The sequence below is a fragment of the Camarhynchus parvulus genome, chromosome 19 (assembly GCF_901933205.1).
Source record: "Camarhynchus parvulus chromosome 19, STF_HiC, whole genome shotgun sequence".
Lineage (NCBI taxonomy): Eukaryota > Metazoa > Chordata > Aves > Passeriformes > Thraupidae > Camarhynchus > Camarhynchus parvulus.
The window spans coordinates 650675-666260 of NC_044589.1; the positions used below are offsets into that span (position 1 = coordinate 650675).

Sequence of the window (15586 nt, forward strand, 5' to 3'; positions counted from 1 at the left end):
TGCCAGGGCCTCAGCACCCTCCTCACATTTATCCCATGGCTTTGGCCATTCTCCAGCACTGCACTCTCCCCTGAGCTCAGTGCCCAGGGCCTGGGGCTGTTCTCCTGCACCCAGAAGATCCATGGAGCTCTGAGCCCAGGACAGCTGAGAAGAAAAGGCTTCATTTAAATCAGAGCATGCTCAGTCATCTAAAGCCCTCATGGTCGAGCAACAGACAGGACCTGAAATCAAGTAAAATGAGACTTCTGTGATTATTAAAAAGCCCAAATAAGAGCTGGTGAAGCACAATTTGACTTGCTATATTAGTGACTGCATTCTATAAGCAGTGCAGCAAAGCCAGCCCAAAATCAGGTAATTTAACTGGCAAAAGAGGGCAGCATGACTTGCCCTGTGCCCTGCAGCTCTCCTGTCCCTTTTCCCCTTGCCCACTCTGCCAGTCCTGGAGGCTGAACACACCCATGAACACAGAAAGCAGAGGTCAGCCAGCCTCTGCAGCCTGACAGCTGGCACTGCCCAGTGGCCATCCCTGTGTCAGGAACAGCAGCTGGCACAGCTCTGGCCTCGTGCTCTGCCCTTCCCACAGTGACAGTGACAAACTGATCCACACGAGCTCCTCACTGCAGCGGCCCTGGCAGGAATCCCAGGGAGCTCAGCCAGGCCCTGTGGCCTCAGCGTGGTGGCTCTGGGTGCCTCAGCTGCTGTCCCTGCAGGCAGGTGAGGATTCCCTGGACAGAGCCCTCTCCTCCAGCTCACTGCTGCCTCCCACCCACCACACCTGCCTGCTGTTCCTCCTCTGGTTCCACGCAGCAGAGGCACAAAATCCCAGCATGTCCTACATAACAAGCACAAAGAAAGAAATCATTAGTGAGACATTTCAGATCTGAAGCCCCTTGTCCCCTTTGGAGCCCCTCTGGATCATTAAACCAGGGACAGCCGTGACCTGCTGGCCTCCCGTGGTGCTGCATTTGCATAATACATGAAAAGTCATCACTGGGGACAGCTGGAGGGGCTTAGCTGGGATTGAGGTTTTAACGAGGCAATGAACCAGCTTTCAGCAGTAAATGGCAGAGGCAGGGCAGCATCCCCAGGGTCAATCCCCAGGCCCATTGGAAGCAGAGGTGCCCTTTTTCCTGGAGACAGGATTGGCAGTAATTGCCAACACCTTCTGCCTGGGAACAGAGATTTGCAGCTCTTCTTTAGGCTGCGACAGCAGCAATTCCAGCCTACAGCCACCTCCAGATGAGGAAGGGCTTTGGGAGAAAAGCTCCAGCAGGGTGAGTGCAGCCCTGAGTTGCTCAGACAAGGATGGGGGCACCATGGAGAGCAGGATTCAGCCACCTCCTGCAATGTCCTGGTGACACATCTGCAGCCCAAATCTCCACCTGTCTGGTACCACTGCAAACCCCTCCAAGGCTGGAAGCCAACAGTCATCCAGGGTGGGCACAAGGAGAGCTGCCCTTCACCTCCTGCCCAATCTGTGCCAACCTTGACCTGGAGAGCCCAGAGCCTGCCAACAGCTCCTCATCCAGCCTGCACAAGGGCTGTGTCCTCCAGGGCAGCAGCACAGCCAGTGCCTGACTGCCCCAGTGCAGAGGGAGCAGCTGTGGGGCAGGCACAGGGAGGATTCCCTGCTGAACTTGGGCACAGAAACTCCAGCTTCACCTGCTGCTCACAGGAGCCAGCACACACCTTGGATGTGCAGCCCAGCTTGGGGGATCACTGCTGGGACAGGGAAAGGGGAAGCTGTGGGTCTGCAGTGGGATGTCTGTGCTGCTGTCTCCCAGGAGTTCTGTGCCATTTGAGCAGAGAATCATTGCAAAGGCAGATAAATAGCCCCAGGCAAACACAGCCCTTTGCAGCTCTTCTCTCAGCCCCTCCAAAAGCAATATGACATTTCCAGTGCCCTTATCTCTGCCTGGTGGCACAGACCCACCTGCAGGATGAGAGCTGAAGGCACAACAGGCACAGCCCTGCTCCCAGCAGCAGCTTCTGCCAGGAGCCAGCACCAAACTCCCCTGCAGCAGGGAGGAGAGCAGTGAGGCCTTCAGGGAATCACAGAAATCACTCAGGCTGGAAAAGACCATCAGGCCCAAGCATTAACCCAGCCCTGCTCCCGCAGATGCTGGAGAGGAGTCAGGGCCAGGCACCAACACCCACGTTCTGGATCCAGGAGCAGGGGAGGCTTTGGTGGCAACTGCAGCTTGAGCAGCATTTCAAACACTTGGAGCCTCACCTCTCAACAAGGACCAGGTACCCAACGCTTGGGAGAACTTGCTCCTGGCACTCTCCAAAGGGATGGTGGCATCCCAGCATTCAGGAGCCTGGGGATAAATCAGCAGATGCAATTCCAGGCAGTCACTTCCAGACTGCTGCAGGCCTGCTGTTCCAGGTGCCTTGCATGGCTGCACACAGGCCAATCAATCAACCATTTCAATTGTTTCACTGATTTATTGATTCCCTGCACTACCACAGGGGCCATGACCCCTCCAGCACCCAGCAGCAAAAAGGCAAGAGAAACCAGATCATGGTGGTTATGGACAGTACCAGGGTGGTCAAACTGGGAATAGCTGACCCCAGTTTTTCTGTGCAAACCCACTCAACCCCAGCCATTTCAGAGGCTGCATCTCCCACACTGGAAAAGCTGTGAGCACTGCTGGGCCTGGGCAGGACAGGGATGAGCCTTTAGGAGTCACTTCTGAATCTCCCACAGGGCTTGACCACCAACCCAGCAGTGCCAGCACACCCACCCCAACTCCCCAGGGAATCCAAACCAGACTCTTGCTTCTGCCTTGGGAAATCATGGAGAGAGAATTCTCTGGCACTGCCAGAGAAGAGAGAGTGGCCATCTCCCATAGCCTGGAGGGTATGTAACCTCCTGAAGCTCTCTGTGCTCTACGCTGAACCCTTCATACAATCCAGACCCACAGCTTTAGAGCTCAGCATGATGGAAGGTTTATTTAAAAGTCATGGAGAGTATAAAAACTATAGATATTAAAGATATTTCAGCAGTCTACTGAGCCATGCTAGCCATGCCAGGCCTGGCTGAGTCCATGGAGTTCACTCCTGCACCACTGGAGCTTGTTTCACTTTTCTTTTTTTTTTGGCTTTGTCTTGCTTCTGCTGGGTCTCCTGGACATTCCCCTTGGTTTTCTTTGTAGCTGGAACCTGCTCAGCTTCATCACCTGCAGCACCTTTTCTTTTTCTGTTTTTTCTCTTCCTTTTCTTCTTCTTCTTGTCAGCCACAGCATCCCCTCCATCAGCAGTGGGGAAGTCCCCACCGCCGGCCTTTGCCACCCCATTCTCCCTGCTCCCCCTGTCTGGGTGCTTTTTGCTGGCGCCAGGCACGAGGCCTTTCTTGTTCTTGGGGGTTTGTGTTCCCAGGGGCTGCTCCTCTGGGGCTGCTTCTCCATCCTCCCCTGCTTCCACCCCGTTCTCCTGGGTGCCTTTCTTGCGATTCTTGCGTTTCTTGGTCTCTGGCAGGAATCCTTTCTTCTTCCGCTTCAGCGGCTCCACTCCCTGGCTGGGCTTCGTGGCCGTCTTCTCTTTCTTGGGCTTCCTGCAGAGAGAATGCCAAAAACCAACAGCAACTAAATTTACAGCCAGGGAACAGTGTGAGCCACGTGACAGGCAGTCCACGAACAGGCAGCAGCACCAGAAAGGTGCAGGAAGCACAGGGTGAGGATGAGGGCTGTGAGGATGAGTATCACCCATGGGGCTGGGTACTGCCAGCCTGTGGCCCTGGCTTTGCTGTCTTCTGGCAGCACAGGACAGCAGACATGTCACCAGTCACCTGTCACAGCCCTTCCCATCAGACATGCCATTCCCTGCTACACCCTTCCCATCAGACATGTCAGTCACCTGGTACACCCCTTCCCATCAAGGACAAATCCCAAGATGCAAGCACAGGGAACAATGAGCCCGGTATTATTCCAAACAAACATTAATGAGAGTCTCAGCCCCACCAACCAAGGAGCTCCATTAAACTCCACCCTGAAGCTGCTGCCTTGACTGCCTTTCCCTCCCCAGCTCCCTGCAGAGCAGCAGGACAGGCAGGCAGGCCCAGGGACCCAGCCCACGTACGTGTGATTGAGCCAGCGCATGACGTTCCAGTAGAGAGAGTCCAGCCGTGGAGAGCTCCCAATGTCCTCCAGCTGCTGCAGGGTCAGCAGCACCTCCTCCACCTCTGCCAGCTCCACACTCAGCTTCTGCAAGAGCAACGAGAGGCAATCTGCAGAGTGGGCTGGGGAGGGGCATGCACAGCAGCAGGGCACAGGCCATTCCTAGGGAAGGCTTTGGCAGGAATTGCCAATCCTGCCTGGCTCCTCCTGGAGCCCGTTTGCACCACTTCAGCCTGGTGAGTCACACCACACCTGCAGGTGCTGGGTTTGCCTGAAAACCTGAGTTCCCACCATGAGAGGCAGGAGTCTAACAGAACTGTAGTGGCATAAAAAGAACTGGAGGGTCCTTCAGTCTGCTCTCCTTTCCTGTCCATGGCCGGGAGCAGGGAAAAGAAGACACATGATTGACTCTGTACCCATCCAGGAGAAAAGCAGCAGCATGTTCAGTCTGGTTTCTAAAGATCTGGCACCCTCTTCTGTAACCCACTGCATAATCTCAGTGAAACCAGGCAGAAAGGGCTGTCTCAAAGGCTATTCAGCTCCTACAAGAGCCTTGGAAATAATCTCTCTTCTCCACCCATTTTCCTATTAGGTCTTCACAAAGAAACAGGCTGTGGTCTGAGCTCTGGGCTTATCAGTAGGAAACTGGGCTTCAGCAATTCTGCTGCTTGTGGTGTTTTCCTCCAGTAAATAAGACCACATTAGGCACGTATTTTGTCACCTATAGAAAATCTTTACATGCTCAAAAAGGTAATTTTTTATTAGGAAAAAAAAAAAGCCCCAGAACAAAGCTTCACCTCTGCTCTTAAAGCTATTAAGTCTGGTTTTGGGAACCATGATCTCTGGAGTTCTGTGGAGAGGAAAGAGCAATCACCTGGGATAAAACCCACCCTCACTGTACCTCAGGCTGTATTTCTGCTGCTAAGAAAGCAGATGCCACAAGTGTTTGCTGAGCACTGCACAGATTCTCCTCTGGAGGTCAGCTCATGAAGACTGTGGATCTCTCCTTCAGACAGGAGGGCTCTTCTGCCCTCAGATCCAACCAGGCATTCCCTCCAGAGGTACTTTTGGTAGGAAATGAGGTGGCATGTAGCAATCACATGGCAAAATCCAAGTGTGACATTTGGAAGAGCCCCAAAAAACAGCCATTTGTCACATACTGGTCACACACTCACCTGCCCTTTCACAGTTTTAAGGAGAAAGTTCAACAGCTCCAAGCTCTTGGCAACTTTCTCCTTCTCAGCCTTCATGATGGGTTTTCCAAGTGTTTTCAAACACTGCAAATTAAATTAGAAGATTGAGAAGAAACAGACATTAGATGGGGAAACAAATCACACTTGTCAGGAGAAAGCAGAAAACAAGGAATGAATGGCAGGATTCACCTGTCAGCAAAGTAATTCTGGAACACAAACCCCACCAAACTCTGGAAAAGCTCAGGAAGGCACTTGGTGAAAGCTTCTGATACCTTTTTGATTAAGAAATAATATTACAGAAGCACAACCTTGCTGTATTCCAATCAGATGGGAAACAATTTAAGGACTCAGCAAACTCTTCTCCATCTACATCAGCATCACGTTGGCAAATAAAATAAAAAATCCTTGCAGACACAGAGAGATGTAGGAAATTTATTCCCCAAAACAAATTCTTTCAGGAATGACACAACAGAAAAAATAATGATGGTCAGCAAGAGTGTAGGGAACACTTTTAGCATAGAAAGTGGGGAGACAAGGTAACATGTCTGCAAAACCAGCAGCCTTCAAGCAGAATTATTATATCTGTACAGGCTCCCCACCCTGGGAGTATCTTTTTTAAATAATAAAGACACAGTTATGTCCTTTCAGGATGGTCCACTCAAGCCCTGTATTAGAAAGCCATTCTGCTGGCTGGAATTCAAGCTGCAACTTCATCTGACTATCAATAACTTGCTAATTACTCCCTCCTGATATAGACAGATGCACTGCAACTCTATTCCAGAGCTGTCATTAGCCCACAAGGTCACACAATTCCACAGCTCTGAAGTCTCCCAGGTAAAAACAGAGACAAATATAGGGGCTGTGATTGGAAAAAAAAAATCTTTACATGTAGGATGTAACACCCCATGGGTCAGTTTATTAGGCTTACCACTAATAAAAAAACAATAATAAACAAAAAAAGACTGATTTACATAAACATCTTCTTTCAACATTTTTCTTTGTAATTTGAAGAACAAAATATTGCCAAGCTAATGCTCTTCCTTGTGGTTAGATCACCTTTCAGAGAGATTATTAGGCTGAGCTCCTTATTTTGCTAAGTTGTGCACAAGTTCACAGTGTGAGAAAATCAGCATGGATTGTCAGCTCCTTGGGACAGGAAGAATCAGGGCAGTGCTGTGAGATGGAGCCAAAGTGAAGTCAACTGTCATTTCATCCTTTCAATATACAAACACTTTAGAATTAAAAAGGTGTTAAAAATAAATTGCATTCTCTCTTCACTGTATATGAGTGATGTGGACAAGTGCATTTAAATCATGCTGGTTTGGCTCTGCCTGTTCTTGCTGCCCTGATGCTTTGAAGGGTTTGAAATAAATCCTACTGAAGCCAACAGAAAAGTTCTGTAGCTCTGAAACAACACCTGAGGGGCTGATTTTCAGCAGTACACAAGTTTTCAGGTGCTGGAAAAACTGGGACATGCATCTAGTGGGGGGTACCCAACCAAATTCATGCAGACCTGTGGAAAGAAAAGAGTGGCTGGCCCAGCTGGAGATGGAAAACATCACTAGCCTAGTGACTAAACATCTATATTTAAAGCAGTGTTTTGCATGAATCTGGAAACACAGCCACACTTCCACCAGTATAAATAGCCAGAAGCAAACTGGTACAATTTAGATGCTCTGCAAACAAAGAGCTCCCTGCTGAAATGGATCACTTGAAAACAGCTCTCCAAAACCAGGAAGGAACAAGGAGGGTGAGTGGAGAAGCCAGAGGAGCAGCAGGTAATTCATCCCTGACAGACTGTACAGTTTTCTTTAGCCCAGAAGAAGGACTGGCTTTAAGGAAGCTGGATTCACATAAAGTTTTAGTGTTTCTCAACATTTGCCTCCTCCCTTTCCCTTCTGCTACAAAGGGTGTAAAACAAATTTGCTACTAAAACACAGAACCACCAGCAGCAGCTCTGTATGTGGTGGGCAGAGACAGTCAAGCCTCCCTAAAGACTTGAGCCCAAATCCTGCCCAGCCCAGAGTCTCATTATCTTCATCTGAGCACTCAGAGCACTTGCCATTAGCATTCCATGAGATGCTGTCTCTGATTAGGCATTGCTTCATTCTCCTCCTCCAGCAGCAGGCAGTGCACAGAATGGAGCATTTGCTTCCATGGGATTTGTGTTATTTGTGTTAGCATGAGATACCAACACAAACATGCTCACTCTGGTTATGTAAAAGAAGCTGACTTTGGGCTGGGAGTGCTGGCAAGCCTGAGAAAAGGGAACCCAGGGAAGGAAATCCAAAGCCCCTTCAATGGGAACCGGGTCCAGAAGTCAAAAGCAGCTTTCCCAAGAATTTATATAATTTAATCTCAAGTAATTATAAAACTTCCTACATAGGACACCAACCACAGTCTGCATGCAGTGTTCTGCTCCCTCACTCAGGTCCCTGAAGATGAAATCAGCTCTGCCACCCCAATTGCAGAGGTCAATCATTTTACAGGCCTAGCCTGATTTTATTTGGGGAATGGGCACCATCCAACCATAAAATCAAAGCAAAAGCTATTATGTGACAGATGGCAAACATGCCTTTGAAAGAGAAGTTGTATTTCAGTCCTCTGCAGCACCCTTGGGAGAGCCTTAAACACTGATCAGATCACAAACACTCACACAAGGCTGGTAAAGATGTGTTTTACATAGCAAGACTGAGGCACAGAGCAGGGCTTTGCTTCCAGCTATGCTGCAGGTCAGTGCTGGAGAGTGAAAGGAAAACCCAGAAGAACTTGTCTAACCACTGTTCCTTGATTCTCTGCCATGAGCTGTTCCACAGGTACCCAGCTCCCTGGCCTCTGAAAGCACTACCAGCCCAAGGGTCACACAACCCAATTACACAAGACTAAAAGCAGAGAGACCTCATGATTTATACCCAACAGCTACACTGCCATCACTTGCTGATTTATGCTGCTTTTCTCCCATTTTCTGCCTTTCTTACTCTGCTGCTTCAGGACAGCCAGTCCCATTTCACAGGATAGCTCAGTTCCAGCTCCAGCTCAGCAATACCTGTGATGGTTAATCATGTCTGCACATCTGAGCTGTCAGCAGATCTGGGCAGGTCATTTTCCAAAAGGAAAAACTATGGAGGCAATTTCCACAGCTGGAACTCCCATCTCAGCTCAAGGCAGCACAGCAACAGAGCTGCTGCCTCACCCTGTGTGGATGCAGCTGGCAGAGTTGGTTCTGTCTGGTTGTGTCAGACGTGCTGCTTCCAAAGCCTCTGGCTGTTTCTGGAGGAGGGCACTCCTGGATCCAAAGGTCTCTGCTTCTCAGATTTCTACAAGAACTGCACACTGCCAGCATCTTAACCATCAGTGGGGTTCATTACATCACTCATTCCTGTATCACACATGGAAATATCCCAGCTACTGCAGGATCCAGCCTTCATTCCATGTCACACTGCACTTCACAGCATTCCCCATCTTCACAAAGTGTGGAAACAAGTCAGAGCACAGGAGGTGAGTATCTGCAGTAATTCAGCCACACAGGTAGGACAGAGAGCTGGCAGGTAGTTATAACCACACAGCTCAAAGTCCAAAACTCCCCTGGAACCCATCACACAGCACAGAATCACAGAATGATGAGGCTGGAAGAGACCTCTGAGATCAGAGTCCAACCTATGCCCCAACACCTCAACCAGACCACAGCACCCAGTGCCATGTCCAGTCTTTTTTAAACACATCCAGAGATGGTGATTCTACCACCTCCCTGGGAAGAGCATTCCAGTACTTTATTATTCTTCTAGTGAAAAATTCATATAGCACAAGGGCTGCATGCACACCTGGAGCCAAAGTCAGCATTGCAGGCAGGGCCCAGCTCCCATGCAGGGGAGATGCCAATCTGCTGCCCCAGGGAGCCATGCAATGTTCCTGCAAGTCTCCACACCCACACCTGCCTGCACCTCTGCCCTTCCACAGGGACCATGCTCAGCCCAGACTCAAAGTCACAGTAGAACTCCAAGTGCCACAGAGTGCCCTGCCACCAGAGACAAGCTCAGTTCCCAGCTGGGAGTTTGAACAGCATTTCATATTTATGTGTGGCATTCACATTCTCTGGAAAAATCCCTTCGCCCAGGATTTTTCCCCTGGGAAGCTGAGAAGCCTCAGAGAAAAGGAAAACAATTCTTATCTCATTTGCTTCCCCTGTGTTGTGCTCCCTTGGAATGTGTTTGGAGATTGTTTACCCGATTGTTCCATTGGATTCTGCTGTGAGTTGTTTTCACTCTTTGACCAGTCAGGGCCAAGCTGTGTCGGGACTCTGGAAAGAGTCAGGAGTTTTCATTATCTTTTTAGCCTTCTGTAAGTATCCTTTCTGTATTCTTTAGTATAGTTAGTATAGTATTCTTTCATATATGATAGTATTATAAAGTAATAAATTTGCCTTCTGAGAACATGGAGTCAGATGCATCATTCCTGCCTTCGTTGGGACATTCCCAGCAAATTCCGTATTTATGCATTCCCAGCATGTCCTTCAGCCTAGCCCACTGCTGAAACAAGCAGCCCTTCCCCTCCACGGGATCAGCCTGACAGACCCATCACTGCAGAAGCCCAGCCAGCCTGCATTCCTGCTCTGTTACCTCCATCCCTGCCCTCCTCCCACACAGCACACCAGGAGCTGATGGATCGGTGTGTGCATTCATGGCTGGGCACCAAATCCTCCTGCAGACACAGCCCTGCAGCTCCTCACAGCCCTGGACAGCCTGGGGCTCTCAGGGAAAGCCTCTCCTGCAGCAGCAGAGCTCAGCAAAGGTTCCACCCCACAGAGTGCCAGAGGTCCGAGCTCCGTGCTGCACCAGGATCCCAGAGCAATGGCACAGCCTGGGATTTGGCTGTGGTGTGGCTCAGGTCCCTGGGGTGGAATCACACCCAGAGGGGCCCAGCAAGCTCATCTGGGGTCCTACAGGCTGTGTCCAGTACCTGAGCCTAGGCACAAGATATCCCACGTCACCAGGCAGGTGAGGCTCAGGCAGGGCAGAGCCTTCCTGTGTTACTGAGAGGCTGAGCATAAACTGAGCACCAGCTGAGAGCCTGCAGTGCTCTGTGTGCTCCCAGCTCCTGCCACTGTCCCACACAGAATGCTGGATGCTCAGTATCCCCTCACCTGTTACTCTGCTTGTGCTTCTCCTGAGGAAAGAGGTGAGCCAGCATCATTCCCCATTCACAGGGATGCTGCCACACAAACCAGGACAGAGCCAGGAATCAACTCTGAGCTTCCCAAACCCAGACAAGCCAGCCCCAAATACTTCCTCTCATGATAATAATCACTGCACAACAGATCCCAAACCAGAACTCAGGGCTAAACCATGGAAGACAAAGAAGAAAGGAGGGAAGAGCAGGATGTCTCTTCACTCCAGTTTTCATCCTTCCAGAGCCACATCCATTTCCAAGCCCATGGACACCAGGTAACAGGCACACAAAGGCAGAGAAGAAGCACTGACAGTCCCTCTTCCATCCATTTTCTCTCACTAAGTTTCTGAAGACTGAAAGTATCAATGTTCAAACCTTATTTCCTTGCATCTCTAACACAAACAAGTCATGAAGAAATGCTCCCAAGTCCCTGCTTGCCCCTGACTGAGAAGAAGGGAAGGCAGGGGACTAAGCAGACCCACGTGCTGAAGGGTGTAAATAAAGACATTTCTGGTGATGTGTAATTTGGTGATTTGTAATTAAGAGGGAGGAGACAAAAAATCCAGAAGCCATCCTCACAGAAGATGTCAACACGTTCCAAAGTGTAATGATCTTGATTTTTTTTTATTTTTTCAAATGCCATATGAAAATGCAGCAGGGAAAAACCACACAGGACAGCTGAGGGAACAGAGGAAAAGGAAATCTCCACAGAGACATCCAGTATTCTTAAAGCTATCAGTTAAATCAGTACTGGCCTCATTTTACAAGCTAAGAGGCTGAGAAAGGGCAATGAATTAAGAATTTATAAAGATGGACAGATAAAGGTTCAGGCAATCTTCAAGGAAAAAAAATGAAGGATGGCTTTTTTAGAGATTTGATGAAGCCACTTTAATAATTTATCTCACTACAAATTAAGACACTGATAATCAAATGTGATGCCCTTCAGAAATTAAGGGCATGTCTACACTGGAAGGACAGATAGTGTATCCCTCTCTCCCCCACACATTCTCAGTGGCCCCAGACAGTTATTTTAAATCCCTTACTGAACAACACCATATTAACAAAACCCTGGAATGCTGTACAACAATGATCTTCAGGGAGCACACAGGAACTTCCTCATGCTATGGAAAAGAGCTCTGGGGTTATCTGTGCCATCCCTTCCCAGGCCATGTCATTCCCTACCTGTCCTCATCCATGTCTGCCTTGTCCAAGCCTAACCAACACCTGGAGGCATCAAATGCATCCCATGGGATTATGTGAATTATCTGAATTATCCAGAACTGGTGACTGGGAGTGCTTTGGTCTTGCCCTGAATTTAGGTATTGGATTCTGTCAGTGCAGGGTGCCTTGATCCCACGTGGGTTTCAGACAGCCAAGTGGAACCCTGTCTGCTCTGCCCAGTCCTTATGACACTGCCAAAGCAAGCAAAGGGAAAATGAGCAGTAAAGTTTGTCTCTTCTTATGATGTTCTTATTGCAGAAGAAAAAGGGAACCCTCAGGAAATCACTGTGTTCAAGGCAGAAGAAGCAGTTTTAACAACAGTTTTCTGAGGGCTCCTCTGTTTTGAAGCTCATAACCATCAAAACATGTATTTTCTGGACTACTCCCACTCCCTTTGACTTTCACATCATAACTGGGAGTTTCAGCATAAGCTGGGAGTTACACAGAACACCTCAGTTCAGGAGGACAAGCTGGTCCATAGGAAAGGGATGACAAAAAAAGGTAATGAAATTATGTATTCAGAACCTGGAGCTTCCTGCCCTGAATCTGTCAGTGAGTTACTGAAAAATTGGTACAGGTCACTCCAAAAGCCAAGACAGCAATTTTGTAACAAATAAAAAGAAAACATAAATATGTCTAACAAGGGAAACAAACACCAAAACGTGCCTACAGTGACAAGTGGGAGAGCTGAAAGATCAAATGGAGAGATGCTGGCTAGAGTAAAAAAGAGTGTGTGGGCCCTAGCAGCAAACCCAGGGATGCCTCACCAAACTGGGTGAGAGCTTCCTGTATGGAATGGGGAACTGGATCTCAGGCTCTGCAAATATTTCTCTCTGTTACTGAGGGCAGCCTCAGCCAGCACAGGTGAGCTGGGACAGAGATGACTGCCCAACACTCAGGGATGTTCTGAAGTGATGGGCAGATTGTCCATGCACAAAAAGGGTCTCTGAGATGTCTCAGGAGAACCAAGTTTGATTCTTGGCTCAGCTCCCAGCCAAGGAGTGTCACCTGTAAAACAGGATGAGCAGCTCTACCAAACCAAATCCATTATGTCTTGGGTTTCTGCAAAATACTTTCTCCATTACATCAACAACTCAATGCTTTGAACTTCCTCTGTAAAGCACTTTGAGACCAACTGATAAAGAACAAAGCTCTCCAAGAGGAAGATGTTTCTGTCAAATGTTCCAGCGTCCCAGGTGAGCTCTGTCACTTACAACATGAACTCTGTTTCTTTATACCATGAACACAACTGAACCATCCAGATCCCCAGTTAGAACAGACCTGAACAACTGTAGCAACTTTGTGTAAAGTAACCATACAGGTTTTGGGAGGCTAAAACTGTGCCAGAGGTGTTTTTCTGCTTCCTCACCTTTGCAGTGCAGGGCTGTGGACAACACTTTCTGTCCAGGTGACCCAGCAGCACCAGCCATGAGCACCAACAGCAAGCAGGGCTCTCACACAAACAATTCAACTCCAAAGTACCTGATGGGACATCCAGAGCTGCCTCACTGACTAAGGAGAGGCAAACATGGATCCCTCATGGCTGTGATGTATGTTTTATAAGCATGCTTAAACAATTTGGGAACAAATAAGGTCAAGTTAGCTTATGTAAGCACAAGAGCCACTGCCTTGCAGCAGCCAGAGCTGCTATTTCAGGAATCTGTCTCTTCACTTAATGTTCCTGGCTGTTGATTCTCCTTCATCTGCCTCTTAGCTTTGCCTGCATAATTCAGTGATATCCAAGAGTGCACTTGTCTCACATTGCCTGTTCCCCAGTTCCAGCTCACATCCCTGCCTACCCAGCCCACATTTCCCTGGTGAGGATGCTCCTCCCTGAGGGATCCCAGCAGGTATGCAGTGCAACCCCTGAGGCAAGACAGGCCAAGCAGGCAGACACCAGGAGAAGATATCCTGTCCTCTGTGACAGCCCTAAGCCTGCCAGGGCAGTCCTGCACCTGGGCAGCTACAGCCTCCCAGCTGCCAACGTGCCCCAGGACAGAGTGTGGCACAGTGTCCTTGTGAGCAACAGCACCACCTGAATGACAAGAGCACATCAGTTAAAGAGATGCAAACCTCCCTCTGGGTCAAAGAAAGGTACAAAATTCACTATTATCATTTTTTTCCTCTTAAAACAGTTATTTGTGAGGGACAGTGGCAGGAATGGCCAATACAGACATTTCTACCAGAGGCAGGGCAATAAATATCATCATTTTCCACAGCATCCCACAGCTTCCAGTCCAGGTTCTCCCAGGTAAGCACCCACCTCTGCCAGCACCTACTCACTCACAAACTCACCTCTAACACCACAGCTGACCTAGAATGGCCCATGGAAACAAGTCTCAGAAAAAAAGGGATGAGACTGAGCTGCAGGAGAGCTCAGAGCTCTGCAAACATCCTCCAGCTCAGCAGGAGTGTGTGAGGACAGCAATGGCAGAAAGGGCTGTTCACTCCAAGCCCTTCCCAAACAAACTCACCCCAGAACTTCAACATTGTCCTGGAACCTCTACCCCACCTGCAGCTTCCCTGTGAGCTAAGCACAGAGCTTCCCCCTGGAGACTGAGGGCTAATAAACCCTTCAGCAAGTTACTTCAGTGCTGGAATAATTTCTTTGACAAATACATTCTCCCACAGATTCTAAATTTGCTCAGTTCCCAGCCTCTGACTTCTACTACAAGAGATTTTTTTACCATCTTTAAAAGAGATCAGTGACACTGTGAGTATTGTTTTACTACACCATGGAGCCACTACCTGTTCTTACAGCTCTTAAGCAGAGAAGTGAACATTTCTGCACCATCAAAAAGACACAGCATTTCTTTTGCAGCTTTAGAAAGTCTTTCAGCACAAGTGCCAGCCTTTGGTTATGAATCAAAACTCTTTTTATGTGGAATATAAAGTCCCTGACCCTTCTCACTACAGCAATATTGAATGTGCAGCTGGCCCAGCCCCACAGAGCCACACCAGCTGGGTTAGGTACATGGGGGAAGCAGGAGGAAGGGAGACAAAACCCCCACATGTATGAACACCACCAGCAGTCTGTAAAAATGTTATCTCAGGACTTTTTCAGGCCAAAAAGAGAACCAGCAGCTATATGCCACTGCCACTTCACAGCATGGGAGGCCTCCTGCCCACAGGGTAAACCTTGGACAACCCAAACAAACTGACAGTATTTCTCAGGAATTTTTCTTTAAACACACATGACCACAGAAATGAGAGACACTGAGGAAACTTTAATAGCAAAGCTCATCATAATCTTGGATGGGTTGCAAGTTGCTAAACTCTCCCTGACAAGAACAACATAAAGGCATTGTAAATGTCTGTGGTTTCCCAGTGAATCACTGAGTTCTGCCTGCATTCAGCTGCTAGAGAGAAACATGGAAATGACCAGGCTGGGAGGAGGGGCATGTTTTATGTAGCTGAGAAACAAAATCATACCTAACTCCACCCACTGGATTCCTGATGTAATCTTTAAATAAAAAGTGTGTAATGAAACGGAGGATCCAGATTATAAACAACAACTTTAAATTCTCTGTTTTAAACTTGCTTAGATTTTGTCCCTCCTTGACAGAAACAAACAGATCTAATTGTTCTGTTTCAATATAGCAAATTATAGAACAGCCTAAATTACCATGGAGCCAGCATGTGAGTAAGTAATGAAAGAGGTAATTATTACAGTTACATAGAAACTCCAAGACTGGAATCTCCCATGTCATCAAGTTCAGTCACCACATCACAACATTAATTTGGCTGCTTGGTTCCCCCCACATCAATCCACAAGAATAAAAGTGAATGGCATTTGCTTCTTCAACCTCCTGTCCCCACAGATCATCTCCCAGGTAACAGCTGCACCCAAACACTGTCCTCAGGTACAATTTGTACTTGACTCAGGAG

The 15586-nt window shown here is 48.4% G+C and overlaps 1 protein-coding gene across 1 annotated transcript in view; it reads right to left on the reverse strand.

Moving 5' to 3' along the window:
• Positions 1–2936: 2936 nt before the first annotated feature.
• Positions 2937–15586, reverse strand: part of MYBBP1A (MYB binding protein 1a) — a 54662-nt gene continuing 42012 nt past the window's right edge. The window contains exons 25-27 of the mRNA XM_030962880.1: positions 5294–5395; positions 4081–4205; positions 2937–3556 (exon numbers count right to left, since the gene is read on the reverse strand). Coding sequence (XP_030818740.1) covers positions 3058–3556; positions 4081–4205; positions 5294–5395 — 726 coding nt within the window. The 3' untranslated portion in view covers positions 2937–3057. The remainder of the gene's footprint in view (positions 3557–4080; positions 4206–5293; positions 5396–15586) is intronic.